This window comes from Ursus arctos, unplaced genomic scaffold (genome assembly GCF_023065955.2).
Source record: "Ursus arctos isolate Adak ecotype North America unplaced genomic scaffold, UrsArc2.0 scaffold_6, whole genome shotgun sequence".
In the NCBI taxonomy this organism is placed as follows: Eukaryota; Metazoa; Chordata; class Mammalia; order Carnivora; family Ursidae; genus Ursus; species Ursus arctos.
In genome coordinates, this window is record NW_026623078.1 from 67,642,882 (window position 1) to 67,658,913 (window position 16,032).

A 16,032-nucleotide genomic window follows, 5' to 3' on the forward strand; every position below is an offset into this window, starting at 1 on the left:
TTTTTTGAGAAGTTCTATAGTCCTCCTCCCCCCACCCCCAAAAGAGGCAAAAGCAGCCTTTCAGGAAAAAAGGCTGAAAAAAAAAGATCAATGCCAGAAATGTTTCTTTCCTTCTCCGGCGATATTTAGATACACTTTGTAAAATCTTCAGCTACGGTGAAGTATAGAGGATATTCAGTCTTCAATATGTGCAGAGACAATAAGAGAAAAGGTTTTAAAAACTCACTACTTCGGGGCGCCTGGGTGGCTCGGTCGGTTAAGTGTCGGCCTTCAGCTCAGGTCATGATCCCGGGGTCCTGGGATCGAGGCCCTCGTCAGGCTCCTTGCTCAGCAAGGAGTCTGCTTCTCCCTCTTCCTCCGCCCCTCCCCTCTCTCTCAAATAAATAAATGAAATCTTAAAAAATAAAAAATAAAAACTCACTACTTCAAGATATGCATTCTAGCTTTCGACGGATTAATCACTTACAAGTAGTTGAGTATAAGTTTACCTGTATAAAAGGGTCTCAGCTTTACCCTGTTTGTCCCCATTTACCCATCCAGATCCTGGGACACTTTATTGACTACCATGTAAACTTCATATTTATAAAATGCACTTACCCTGCAGGGCATTCTGGGGTCTTTATTTCCTCACAGTTGTCATCTACCCAGTGTGTCTCTCCTAGGAGGGAAAGTGGGTAAATTCACTTGTGAATCTAATCGTCAATGGCAGCCAGAGCCCCAAAGACGGCAACCCCAGGTCCCGTGTCTTGTTGGATACTTGTTGCTTATGGGACACCATCTAAACAGAAACTCTGAAATAAAGTCTAGTGTTGGTTTGGCTTACGAAAGTACACCCATACATAATGGGAAAGCTAATATTTAATAGCCCCAAGTGGTGTTTATGCGAGCCTTCTGAGCCTAAATGGTTTGTAGATAAAAACACCAGTGGCGTCAGTGAACAAAATTTCATGTTTGTTTCCCTCCAGAAATAAACTGTTTGGTCATTAGATGGAACATTCTTTTCTCCACCACCGAACATCTCAAAGCCATAGAAAGTATGGCACAACTTCCCTTTAGTGGAGGGGAAAGGCTTAGAATACTCAGGGGTGATAGATGGAAGACTGCAAGAGAGAGATGATTTGCCAGTGGATCTGTGTACAGCCTGTGGATTTAGGAATAAAAACCAATGCTTTCACTTTTATCTTCCTCCAAGGTCCAAAAGCTTCCCTGAGCTACCCCAACAAGAATGGAGAACAGAAAAGAGCTCAGGTTTAAAAACAAAGAAACACAAAAACGAGGCTTCTTAGGAGAAAATGAGAATTATCAAAAAGCATTTGCTTTACATGGTCCTTAGGAAAATCAACATCACGTGTGTTGACTGTATTGGAACCCTCCCTTGTCAACAAGATCTGACTGCTGACAACGGGGTAGGTTAGCAACATGCTCCTTAAAGTGGGGGAAGCTTGACCACATATCTAGCAACCCAGGGCTCACCCATGGGCCTCACAGAAGTACTGCAACTAGAATTTTTCACCAGGAAAAGCCAGTGTTGAATGGTTCAACAACAAGGGACACCTCGGACTTTTCCTGTATTTTCTCTTCTAATAGCCTCTGTGGCTTATTGTTACATTTACTACATGGGGAAATAAAGAGGAAAAGGAACAAAATTCTCAATCCATTGTATACTTTATCAAATGTTACAATAATTGTTTGGGCAGGGGAAATTTTCCAAATTCAGGATTAATGCAATGCCTTCCTGCCACACACTGAACATTAAACACATTTCAGAACGGATTTGCCTATTCCCCGAAATCTTTTAATGGAAACGCTTCTTAAACGTTCCATGTCACAGCTCGGAAGAAGGACTTAATTTTGACAATAAAGTGACTTGCAAAGTTCACATAAAGAGTCGTGGATCTTTCCATTAACCTCTACAAGAGGGTGCTATGGTACCTTCAACGCCTTAAAGACAGAAACGTCATCTTTTATATTTTCGTTAGTCCACCGTTAGTCTTAGAGTATTTACTCTTAGAATAAAACCATCATATTCTGCAATCGACCATACAAAGTGAACAGATATGCAGGTATAGCTTTGGGGTATAATAGGAGCGACAGGTGCCCAGATCCTCTTTACCAGCTAGTAAACCCATCTTCAGGCAGCTGCTAGTGCCCTAGTTTACAGCTTACATCCAGTGGGTACAAAAGCCATGCCCCCCTGTCTCAGGGGTAAGAATGCTGCAATTTACCTTCCAGTAAAACAGGCCAAGGTGAGACTTCCCCTAAAACCACGTCCCTGCTGGCCGCCCCCCTGCCCCGGCCTCCCTTGCTCCCTTACATGGTTTTCCTACAGAGCGTTCCCTCAATACATTCCGTGTATGCAATTCTGTCTCAGGCTCTGCTTTTAGAAAACCTGATCTAAGACCAAGACAGGAACTTTAGAAATCTCTTCATTATTATGATTCTACCCATTCTGGAATTTGGGGTGATTTCGTTGTTATTTCAGATCAGTGAAAGGCAGGGAAGCAAAACTAAGAAAGAAGCATGAGAAATTAAAAAACACAACTCCTTCCCTCCTCCCAACCCATATCCAAGGTGTTACAGCCACAACATCCAAGATTCCTTGGAGCACCTCCAGTTTTTATTCTTTTGAAGCTCTAGCCAACCCGCGGAAACATGTACCTTTGCAAACCACTTGGTAATTGGTACAGCAGTCTCCCCTGGCCAAGCAGTCCTCCGAGCAGTGACAAGCATTGTCTTCATTTCTTACTTCTCCGCATCTGTCCTTAGTACACTCCCAGCCGCCAGCTGAAATCGGCACAATAAAACACTTTCACTGCTTCTCACAAACCAAATGAAAGAGGCCACAATTGCTTACAAGCGTTGCCAACAAAAAGAGCTAAAATCCCACATCATTTAATCTGCTTGTGAAATTAGAGTTGGCCTGAGGCCTAGATGATATTTGGAGGACTTACAAATAGGTTGAATTCCTAATTTTTCAAATCAGAGTACGAAGCCAAACATAATTGGGCTCCTTTGGAAAAATGGAACCCTTACCATTTGTACACTGTACTAAAAAAAAAAAAAAAAATGTATGGTATGTAAGGTTTGTGATAGGAGTTTCTACCATCACAGGCATAGTCACCACAGCTGGGCTCTTTTATTTCCCAAAGTAGATTTACCTGACTTTAATTAGCTTAATTTAAATAAAAATGATACTGCAACCAAATCCTTGACCTGCCAGAAGTTGCAACTGAAGGGTCAAGTCCTACACAGATAGGTAGAGTTTAAAGAGATATGAAAAACACTCACAGGTCCAACTATTGACCAAAAATGCGGCCCTGTCTATAATGAGAGGTCAGAGCCCCTCCTCTGCAGGAGGCCAGGAGATGGGTTACAGATTTCTGTCTGAGCATACTTGATTGAGAGCTCATGGTTTAACTCTATCAACAGGAAATATTTAGAAAATTAATATTTTCATTTAAAAGAGAGTGCTATCTTTTTTTGCTTGCCTTTTCATCCACTAGACTGTAAGCTCCATAGCAGGAAAAAAAATCACATCTTTCTTTTCACCATTATGTCTCCAGTGCCTGAGACTGTGCCTGGCACATGCTAGATGTTGCATGAACATTCGTTCAATCTACTTGCAAATTACCATGAAAATAAAATATGGCTCTTAACATTCAGGATTGATGTACTGAGAAACTTCATAATTAATTCAATTATCCAATAAATATTTCCATTATGTTTTCCATGTTCTAGGTGCTGGGGAGGTCACGAAGAACAGGAAAGACAAGATAGGACATCTTCATGGAGCTTATATTCCAATTGGGCAAGACAGACCACAAGCAAGTAGACCAGTAGAAAAAGATAATTTCAGCTCGTGCTAAGTGCTATGAAAGAAATAACAGGATGGTACTGACAGGGAGTGACAGGTGGAACGGGGATGCTATTTGATACAGAATGGTCAAGAAAGCCCTCTCTGGGCTAAGGACACTTGAGGTCTTCATTTCTTAAAATACGTCGTAAGTGGAAGACAGTGTTTACAAAAAAGCATCACTATTAAGAAGCTAAATTTATCGAGGAACTACTGGCTTCACATAAGAATGGAATTTTAAAAAGCCAGGGTTCAGAGTGAACTACAAGCAAGGTAGGAGTCAGTCAGCTGTATAATTTTGAAAGCAAACACAGAAATAAGCAGAAAGAAAAAACAATATTTAACTTTATGGAATAATAAGAGAGTTAGCTATCAGATCAGATAAAGAGATTTTTTTAAATGAGACTATATATTTTAAAAGTGAGAATATGTTGAAAAGGGAGTGGTGAAAGCTCTTGAGCCCTTCGAGAGGAATATAAACTTTGAGAAGTGTTAATTTTGTAACATATATTTAAATTTTAAAAATGTACACTTTGATTCAAAATCCCACTCCTAGGAATTTCTTAAGGAAAACAGACAAAAATATGAATATGCATGAACCACATTCATTGATACATTGTTCATAATAGCAACCACTGGGGAAAATCTATATGATGATCAGTTATCCAATGAAGCAGGTCCCACCTGTTCAATGGCATACAATGTAGGCGTTCAAAAGGATGGTGTGTAAAGAGATATATATATACACCCTCTCCCAGGCATATATATATATATATATATATATATATATATATATATATATACACACACACACATACACGCTCGTATAAATACACACACACACACACACACACACGTAGTAGTTAGGGTCTACACTGAAACATTGTGTTTATCTCCAGAAAGTGGCTTGTACTATCACAGTAGGATCTCAGAGACTTTTGTTTTCTCCTTCAACCTTTTGTTATTATCTGATATTTGATTCTTCTGCATTTGGCATACATTAGCTTGGTACTCAGGAAAATAAACTACTTCAAAACTGTTATTACCGTCCATATTTATTACACCTGGAAAGAGAGGCATGAACGACATTCAGAGTGAGCTAAGCTGGAGTGAAGACACCCACTAAACTTTGCAAGGAGCTCTAAGATCAGGAATCCGGACCCGCTGAGATGACATGTCAGAGGCCAGATGCTCTCGGCGCAGAGGAAACGAGCACCGGTTAGGTCCCCGGTGCCAAGCAGTCACAGGCTGCTGGTTTGAAATACTGCTTTAGAGCCAGAGAACTCTACTAGAACATCTGTTCCATCCATATGTTCAGTTTACAAGGTTCTCAGCATTTAAGTTTGCAGACCAACAACTAAGGAACCTGGGAGAAGTTCCAAAAGAAAGTAACAAGAAAAAAAAATGGCTACATGTTTGGAAAATGTATTATACAGAAAACAGCCTAATAAAACTTTTCTTGTTCAGGGGGTGGGGAGTGACGGTAAGCAAACAAACCAGAACCAGTAAGGGAGGGGGCGTCGGTTTTCATATGAATCAAGGGTCATTTCTTTAGTAAAGGAGAATAATGTCTCTGTTTCTAATGATATCATTAGAAAGATAAGGCTCATATCAATGATAATGAGAGTCAGATTTTTAAAAGAATCATCTAAACCATACAAGTCCAAAAGCAAGTAATAACTTGGCAAGGAAGCTGTCGAATCGCTGCATTTAGTGATCGTAACAGGGTTGACGGGCATCTTTCTCAGAGTTTGCATACGATGTTGCCCAGAAGCATGCTGGATAGCTTACAAGGTATTTCCAGAGTCCTGTCTAAAGCATCGGGCTTTGGAAACAGAGCAGGTGGGGTGGCAAATGTCTACAAAGGTGCCTCTTCTCAACTCAAGTGTATTCATTCTGAAGTCTGTATATTCTATTGATGGTTCCAGTATAGAAGACATGGAAAGAAAGGCCAGGATGACTGAGAGGAATATTTTAGAGCTACCCTGAGCATGTGACCCCAAGTAGAATTCCATAACAACTTTCTACCTGCACAGAGAATGGGGAATTACATCAGAGTAGGCCAATAGTTACTATATGATAAGATGAAATAACACAAATGCTGTACACTGAGCAGGCAAGCAAAAATAAAAAGAAATTAAAATTGAAAGAGAAAACTAAAATTAAGAACGTTCACAGTTTTAGCCCATGTGCCTTAGCAGCGAACGTGGGAATTGACCGCAAGAGACAGATGATGAAGATGAAAAAAAACAAAAAAAAACAAAAAAAAAAAAACCCAGGCCATAACTACTTCCGAAACCAGTAAATACTGACTGCAGTCACGAAGAACCTTCTTTGGGTAGGCCTGGTATGCAAACAACAGTCACATGGGGTATACTCATAATATAATCGATAATCATTCAAGAAACAAAACTAACCCACAGAGTTTGGTTTGGACCAAGCAGGGTGGCAATGCCGGCAGAGTAACAGTGAGGGCCTTTCAGCCATCCAATCAAGTCTCCAGAGGACTCAAATTTACCCACCTGTCTTCAAACAAAGCTCGTCAAAATCATGGCAGCAACTGCTGTAGCTCTTGCATAGATTATCACAACGACACTCAGGGGGTCCAACCTCTTGAAGTTCAAAGCATCTGCCCTTGCATGATCCAGAGGTGTTGGTCCAGGGGGAGTCCGATAACACTGCAAGATACAAGAAGCAACGGCAATGGGATTGGGAGATGGGTCATGTCATCATGGAGAGGGGGCTGGGCGGGGGGAGCAGAGAGTGGTGACGCGGTCAGGCTCAAGCTGAGCAGCCTAGCACCCTCACCTGCTGGCTATGGACCCTGGGCAGGTCGCTAAACCTTCTGTGCCAGTTTCCTCATCTGTAAAGTGGGGGGATTAATGAAAGTAACTGGAGATTATAACGAGAATTCAAGGAAACAATCCATGCAGAACACTCAGCAGTCTGCCAGACACAGAAAGTGCGATGAATGTTGGCTGTCGGTTTTATTTTACTGTTTACAAGTATTATTACTACAAATCTGGGAGGGTGAGTGTCTCTGCCAATAGAGAAGAGAACGTTGACGTATACACTTACAAACAAGAGTTCGTTTCCCTCTTTGAAAACCCATAACTTTTTGTAAGGAGATTTGAACCTAAATGTTCTGAGAACAGTCTGAACATAGGGACTGAAAGGGAAGACTTGCAAGATCTCTTCCAGCCGTTCGATCTACACCCAAAACAGAGTTACACAAACACAAACACCACAATCTCAGCTTGTAAAAAACAAATCCTCTTTAGTTTCTATGATACGTCCGTATATCTAGAAATCTCAAGAATCAACTAAAAATTTGGGGGAAAAACCAGTGAGACAAAAATTCTACATATTTGTATGATATAAGCAATTAAGTTCAAAATTCAATGGAAGTCCCATTCATCATAGTGCCTCAAAGATACGATATCTAGGTATAAATTCCATAAGACTTGTGTAGGGCCTCCCTGAAGAACACATTAAAACTCTACCAAAGATGTTTTGAAAGATTTTATTAAACGGAAAGATACACCATCTTGGAGATAAAGATAATTAATATTATAAAAATATCAGTTCTTCCTCAATAAACTTAAAGATTCAATGCAACCACAATAAAAACATAAAGAGGAATTTTTTTAAACTGGAGAGGATATTAAAAGTTTATAAAAAATGAATATACGAAATGAAAAACACTGGAAAGGAAGAGTAATTTGGTGAAGACTAGATGGTAAAGTATATTCTCAAGTTAAATAATTAAAACAGTTTGTACCAGGAAATAAGTAGATCAGTGCTGGAGGTAGGGATGGGAAATAGAGCCAAATATATGAGAATTTATTTATAATGAAAGCAATCGGAGAAAGAAAGAAGGATTAAACAGGGGGTGAAGGAAAGATTAATTAGTAGGTAGTGCTGGAAGAACTGGCTGACTGGAAAAATTTAAGCTGTATCCTCATCCTAGCTTACAAAATTATTAATTTCTGAAGAATGGAAAGTGTAAGCAGTGTCCTACCTGTTGCTAGGAATGAAAATTTTTGTAAAATAGAACACAACTTGGAAATGCATATGAATCCTTCACCCAGAAATGCCATTACTGGGAATTCCCCTCTTGTGTATATTTGCAAAAGTTTGCCAAGAAATATGTACAAGAATCACCGTATCCTTAAATGGAATATTGCCCAGCCCTTAAAAAGAAGGACTCCGATCTGGATGTAGGCTAATATGGAAAGATCCATAAAATATATTAACATATATATTTTTTTAGAGAGCAAAGTGACAGAACAGTCTGATGGTATTAACTATTATGTATTATATTTTGTGTCAAAAATAGAGGTAAAGAGAGCAATAAGGATATAAATAAATGTAAAAATAAAAACAGAGCCAGAGAAGAAAGAGAGGGGGCAGAGGCATTGAGAAAACGTACAGGTATCAATAACCTTCCTCCCCCCTCCCCACAGGAAACTCTTTACAGGAATTATACTGGAGTAAAATGACTGAGAAAGAGAGAAGCAGGGGGATTTTTTTTACCTTTCTATCTATAGTTTGAAATTTCCACAATTTTATAAATGTCTTGTTTCCTTACATCTCTCTCTCTCTCATATACACATATATATATATACATATATATATATACATATATATACACACACACATCTGTGTGTATGTATTATTATATATATAATAATATATTATATATAAATAGCTTTACAAATGTTATTGATGACATGCTATGTATAATCTTATTTCCTTATTTATGTTTATGAATTTCTCATTTTCTTTCAATTGGCATGCATTACTTTTAAAAACAAGCAAACATAAGACGCAGGTGGGGAACAGAAGTTAAATAACATTTCCAGGTTCACTGAAGCCATTTATCTGAACATCCCGTTCATCCCTCAGTCCTTTGTCCTTTTAAAAGTCAGAGTCACCCAATCCCAGGCTTTATGGCATCGGATCAGTTCAAGTAAAGCAAACAGATTCACTAGACCATGAGATGTGAAACGCTTGTGCATGGTTGATTCTGGGATGTTGAAATACATACAAACCGCACCAGCTCAGTTTAGGAAATAATGTCAGGTTTCCAATGCAGTGCCTTACCTCTGGTTCAAAAACCACATTTTTCTATTGACTTTGGCCAACCTACGAACAGTCATGCTGGGCCATAAGAAACTGTGGGGGGAGGAGGGGTTGAGATGTGCAAAAAGTAAAAATAGAGAAAGCCCTATAGTAAAAAAAAAAAAGATAAGAAAAATGCTTATAATTGAATTATTCCTTTTTTTAGGGTACCACTTAGACAGTAGCCATCTAATAAATCCTGAGCAGAATTCATTCCCATGAGCTGCATACATAAATATGCTCAGCTATGCTTATCGCTGAGATAATGCTAACAGGTCCAAAGGCACATTGTTCGCAGTAATTGACTTGTCCTGTCTTCTCTTCTTTATGGTGTCCAGCCTGCATTTGAAATATTCCTCCAATCATGCCCTTTGCTTTTCCTTCATCACAATCTCTTCCCTATTTCTCTCTTTAGTTTCAAAATATCTGTGTGGATTTTTAGCCATTTTAAACCTTTCTTCATCCATGCTAGTTACGTGATTTTTACGATATTCTTACAGCATTGATTATTCTCTGACTGTATCCCCTACTTTGTTTTTGAAAATAATTGAATATCACTCAATAGATTTCCCCCTAATGAAAATCTTCTTTGCCAAACCTTAAACGGAAGACAGCTTCGTTAAGGAAGAGTTGCAAACACACAGATCATAAAAAGTGTTGGACTCAAGGTTTACCAAGTAAGAGTAAATTCTGAAATATGGACTAGGGACACATATGTCAAATTCATTCTTGGCTGGCTTGGACTCAGCTGACAATGGCAGTGAGAGAAAAGGGAAGATGAATTGATCCTTGTAGTTCTTCCAATCCAATAATCTTAAGAATTTGAACTTCGGCACCTCTTTTAATCAAATCAGGTGAAAGAGTCGAACCACATTCCCTTTGCCTTTCCAGGGCCTATCCCACCCCCGCCATCTTTCATAATAAGCTCTAATCCCCACACTTTCATAGCCCTGCAATCATCCGCCACATCTGGCTCTTTCATTCCATGCCCATGTCTCATGTCCTTCCCCCCACACCAGCCTGAGGACAGATTTTAGGTCTTCAATTTTTATTGGAAAATTTTAACCTGGTTCCATATAGATAGATTCTCTGACTTATATGTCTAAATTCTAAAATCTGAAAAGCTTTCCTTTACCTGACCTAAATCAGGAGAACATCAATCTGACCCCTGGGGGTCTATAATTTATTCAACGGTGTGATGAAAACTGCAGGATCAGTGAACTTGCGGTGTCTCATAATTACTGAGACTCCCATAAAAGCTCGAACCAACAAGGAAGACAAAAGACAAAAACAAACACCTCAAAAGGATCGAAAATGTGTGATAAGTATGGAGGTTTAGAATTTCATACAAGGCATTTGCCAGTACTTTTATGAAATTCAAATTCTATTGCTGCCTTCTTAATTACATATTTAAATGTTATTTTGCTTAAAGACGCAACTCCATTCCAGAATATTTAAAAACTCTTAGAGTCTATATAGACACATTCTCTTAAAATAGGAACTTCAAATTTTAAAACATGTATAAATGTACATATATGATAGGCATAAGAAAGTACTATAAATTTCTTACTTTTCACAGAAGCATTTCATGATCTAAAAAACACCAACATAAAAACATGATTTATTACACTCAAATTCATGATCCTGATAGAAATAAGTGAAATTATTTCCCTTAATTAAGTAAAATCTTATTTCTAAAACATTCCATCGGGGTGCCTGGGTGACTCGGTTGAACATCTGACCCTTGATTTCAACTCGGGTCATGATCTTGGGGTCATGAGATCAAGTTCCACATTGGGCTCCATGTTCAGTGCAGAATCTGTTTGAGATTCTCTCTTTCCCTCTTCCTCTGCCCCTCCCCTCCACCCACTCTCTAAATAAATAAATAAATAAAATCTTTCTAAAAAGATAAAATAAAAAAAAAATTCCATCTTACCACACATACAGAAGCGGTATCATAGAATTCTGGTGCCATTTATATGGGGGAAACTACCGATAATTTAATAGGCCATCGGAAAGAACGTAATTCATGACAAGAGTTGTGACCTAAACATGAGTTCATCCTGGACTCCCAATCCTATTTTCCTCTAAATCCCTCTGCAAAATGGAAATTTTCGGATTTGGATGATGATCCATGAGGGAAGCAGTACTTAAGTTTGAAAACCTTTAGCTTCCTAAAGCTGGAAGACTCTCTCTTCTCCACTTTGTGTGGTGGCCCTGGGTGCAGGGTTTGAGATATGGCGCCCTATCTGTCCCTCCCATTCTCTGTGGTCCTTAGCCCGAGTGCTTCCTGAAAGTGAGAGGAAAGCCTTGCAATGGGTTGTGGGCTGTGGTTACCCCGCCTCCTGTTTAAGAGCACTGACACAGAACTGGTTCTGCTCTGTCTGCCTGCCCTGTCTGAAGTAGAAACCACAGGGAAAGGAGGCGGTCAATATGGACGACATTCAAGATGCTGACCAACTCTCGCATTTAATGCCGTCTTATGCCTCTTTTGGGGTATATGATTCATCCTTTCTGGTCATACTTTCTTGTACTGCAGTTGCCATGTGTTCTTGATGCTATTGACCTCATCCCATAGTGAGCACCGCTTACATACAGCCTCCATGTCAGTATCTCCACTTCCTAAAGACATCAGTTCCTATAAATACCCACTGCGTTGGCACCGCTGTTCTCTCCTCTCCGTCAGATTCTGGACCAGCTCTCGTGGACAACTTTTCCTGTACCTGGGAACTTTTCAGACACCTGCACTTTTAAAGCATTTATAAACACAACATTCTCATGTGGAAAGATCTCGTAAACTAGAAAAAAACAAAACACAGATTTCTATGCGACGTAAATAAGATAGATTAACTTTAATTCAATTTTTTTAAAAAAAGATTTTAGTTATTTATTTGACACAGAGGGACACAGCCAGCGAGAGAGGGAACACAAGCAGGGGGAGTGGGAGAGGAAGAAGCAGGCTCCCAGCAGGGCAGGGAGCCCGATGCGGGGCTCGATCCCAGAACCCTGGGATCACGCCCTGGGAGGAAGACAAATACTTAACAACTGAGCCACCCAGGCACCCCATTAATTCAACTTTTAAACCCCTCAAGCAGCATTTATGATGGTAGTCAGTACAGTATGTCTGAATGGTTTGCAAATCTGCTCCCAAACAACGAAATGTTGTCATCGAAATCACAGGTATCGGCAACTTGAAAAGGTAAAAATTTAGACACTGGCTTTTGAACATAAGTGAAGATAAATTAGATGTATCATCATATACTTAACACCTTATATTCTCATCAACCCTAATATGGCATTTTGTTTTCAAAAACCTTTTCCGATAAAAAAGCAACATTATCCCTGTTTTCCTGGTTGGAAAATCAGAACCCTCAGGCTAATCTGAGCTAGCAAGGGCCTGGCTAAAATTTTAGATCATCTGAATATAACTACAGTACTGTTTTTGTTCACAAAGGATTTTTCAAATTCTGTACATAGGCTATGAATTTGATGAAGACATGATTTGGAAAGGTTTTTTAGTTTGAGAATCTATGTGGATATCTACTGAGGACTGAGATTTCTGGTTCTGGAGATGAGATAGAGGATTCTGTACAGTTTTAAGATGAATGAAAAATCCCTACTCCAGAGCTCCATTTAACAAAGCCCTGAAAGACCTGTGCCCTCCTCAGATTCTACTTCAGACACTTTTGTTCCATTTACTTAAAACACCCGCTGACTCAGGGCACCTGAGTAGCTCAGTCAGTTAAGCATCCAACTCTTGATTTCAGTTCAGGTCATAATCTCAGCGTTGTGAGATCAAGTCCCGTGTTGGGCTCCATCCCTGGTGTGGAGCCTGCTTAAGATTCTCCCTCTCCCTCTGACCCCCCTCCTTGTCTCTCTCTCTCAATAAATAAAGAAAGAAACAAACATCCCTAACTCTACATTATATTTAACATCAAGTCCCATAATGTGATCTTAGTCATGACAGTTTTCCTTCCAGAATCATGGCTGTTGTATTTGTCAGCTTTGCAGTTTCCTACATGCTACTCTTCCATCATCGAGACAGTTTTTTATTGCAGAATGAGATTCTCAAATTTATCGGATGAACACCAACCTTCTCATGCCTCTTACCACTGTTGTTTTCTCTGCGATTCACAAAGACTCACTTTACTCATAAAGCTGTGAGAGACCTTTTATATTTACCCACGAATTTCATTCACATTCACACCCTTTTAAGCTTTGGAGCCACTAAAAATGATGACGGGTTGGTTTGGGGCTTTCGAGTCTCTATTAACCGGTTATTCACAAGCTCACAAACTTCCCTGTGTCTTCCAAGTATTATGCTGCTTATATTTCAAGGGATATCCCATTTCCATCTGGAGACTGAAAGGGAATCTATCACAGACTTCAGTAAAATCGCCTCCACTCTCACACCACAAATGTACACATACACGCATATACACAAGTGCATGCACACACACCTGTATACACATAAATTCACTTGCAATCTTAAAGGGAAATCAAGCTGGCTACACCAGTTGTGTGCAACAAAGATGTCACACTCATGCCACTTTTTACTTACCTTTTCTTTGAAAAATGTATTCTAGTCATCCCATGCACATGATTGCCCATTATATTTACCCAATAGAACCATAATGAGCTCTGCTCATTTCATATCTCCTAATAAATCCATAGATCTCTTCTCATCTGGCAGAAGAAATCCTATTCTACCATTACTTCCAATAGATCACTAGGTCCTAACAATAAATCCAGCGAACAAGTGTGCTCGTTAGTTAATTATAACAGTCTGTTTGCACTGCCACAGCCTTGAAACTCACACCCCAGTCCATAGTACAGCAGGGAGGGTCTGCCCCGTGCGTAGAACATTCTCACCTATTGCTGAGGACTCTAAGGAACTACGTTTACTAAGCGAGAAAGTGCATGCTTTTGAATGGGAGATCTTGCTCTGGTCAGCCTGAAGCTAGCCATGTATTAATACCCTTTGTGTTCCCGTTGGTCAAACAGTCTGGAAGCACTGAGCTTCCCAGGATTTCTTTGGGACACGGAAGCATTGTTGAAAGTTCGTATGGCTGCCTTTCCTTTTAGTATCTTGTCCTAATACATATATAAAAGTTCAGCCGATGTTTTCTGATGCGAAGGCCTTGCTGACAGATGTGCATTGTTTGAGGGAGGCCCTTTCTAGGCACATGGAACATTTAAAAAGATGAACATGACTAAACTCTCTGCACTCTGCTCTCATCCAGTTTCCAAAGTATGTCTCTGGTCTTTATTCAGGAGAAATCAACCATTGGTACCTAAAAACCTGGCAAACTACAGCAATAGAAAAATTACAAATAAAAAGTGTTTGGGCATACCTAAATCCTAAAACTGAGACTTAAAGGGCATTGCATCCCAACTAAGCTTCAAAAAGGTAGAATTTCCACTTAAAAAATCATTTTAGGAGATACCATAAAGGCCTAAAATAATCAATGATTTAATTAAAAAATTCAAGAAGCAAATATTCTGTACTATATTTAAGATCACTTAGACATATACATTATAATATAGATTGTATTATTTTTACAGAAGTCACATAGACTCATAGCTCTTATAGCTGTTTCTTACAGCATATGGAGAAAATTATACACAAAATATATTTAAGGATTAACAAATCTGTCCTATGCTTTTCAAGTTCTTCAGTAGAGTGCACACAAATTCAAGAGTGAACAGAATAGACGGAATCATGAGATTTTTTTTTTAATCCAGAAGGAAAATTAGACATCATCTAGGCCTGCTTCTCATTATATAGCTAAGGACGCAGACGTCACAAATGACTTGCCCAAGGCCACACAGCAAAATTCTATGGATCCCGGTTGTCAGTCCAGAACCCTCATGTTTCCCAAAAAGAGCCAACTTTGAAAATAATGAGTGACTTGATTTTACACATTCATTAAGAAAAGAATCAGTTTTGGCTGAGGTAATATATGACTATGAAACAGAAAAGAAATTCCTTCTAGGATGCATTGGGAAGAACCAGGAGTGGGCTCACAAGCTGCTAGCTTGCCCACATGACGATACTAAGGATCCGATCCCCCTTCCAGTCTGGGCAGTTACAGTCAGTGCTAATGGGAATTATACTTGTCTAGAACAAAAAAAAAGAGATCTTTGAAGAGAGCATTTGTTACCAATAAACACAGGATTCTCCAGCCCAGTGATCTCCTCTCCTCTCCCTCGACAACAGAAGACAACTCACTTTGTCCATTTGGCTCCCTGGGGGTGCAATTTTTATGATGTATTTTCTCACTTTTCACCCCAACCACACCCCACTTTGACTCACTAAACTACTTCTAATATGATTCTTTCAACCTTCTGGCATGACTCAAAAGCAACTTACTTGATGCGTGGAAGACCTAGTACTCCATCAATATATGTATCATGACTTGGTTAATAAAAGTTCATGCTGGCTCAGCAGAGACAGGTGATTGACTTTTAGATCAGACGGGTCAAAAAATACAGAGAAATTCAAAATCCGCAGGAAGGCAGACAAACATGCTGAGATGTCAGAGAAAGTCAAGAAAATATTGCCCCCTAGAGTACCCATTACTTAATATGTAATTTTTATTTATAAAACCATCAGCAGCTCCAATTTCCAGGAAATTAACCAACTCATTACTTAAGACCTGGTCAGTTAAGCCCCCTCGGTGTGCACAAGGAGCTCCTTTATAAGAATTCCCACACTGCTTATGGTGCAGTGTATTGTAAAAGGAAACTCTTTCACTTTGGTTCTATTAGTTAAGTCAAGGTACACTATTAAAACTTACCTTTCCTTAGGCCAAAAGAGAAAACTGGGTGTAAGTTAATCCTGTATGTAAGCTCTTCAAAGCACCTCCTCTCTTTTATATTTTTCCAATTTTAGGTAAATCTTAATCTCATCTCATAGTCCTAAATTCTGAAGTTTCAGAAAGACAGTTCACTGCTTTTTTTCACTGTCACTCCTATTTTTTTTCTTTTCTTTTTTTGTGTGTGTGTGTGTGTGTGTGTGTGTATATCAGAAATTTCTGGAGACAAATACTACC

General features: G+C 39.3%; 1 protein-coding gene across 15 annotated transcripts in view; it reads right to left on the bottom strand.

Annotated features, from left to right (window-relative positions):
* ENPP2 (ectonucleotide pyrophosphatase/phosphodiesterase 2) overlaps positions 1 to 16,032 on the bottom strand; it is a 107,386-nt gene that overhangs the window by 61,825 nt on the left and 29,529 nt on the right. For all 15 annotated transcript variants that reach the window (XM_048212449.2, XM_057307712.1, XM_048212448.2 and 12 more), the window contains exons 3-5: positions 6,376 to 6,531; positions 2,659 to 2,784; positions 598 to 658 (exon numbers count right to left, since the gene is read on the bottom strand). In XM_048212449.2, coding sequence (XP_048068406.1) covers positions 598 to 658; positions 2,659 to 2,784; positions 6,376 to 6,531 — 343 coding nt within the window. The remainder of the gene's footprint in view (positions 1 to 597; positions 659 to 2,658; positions 2,785 to 6,375; positions 6,532 to 16,032) is intronic.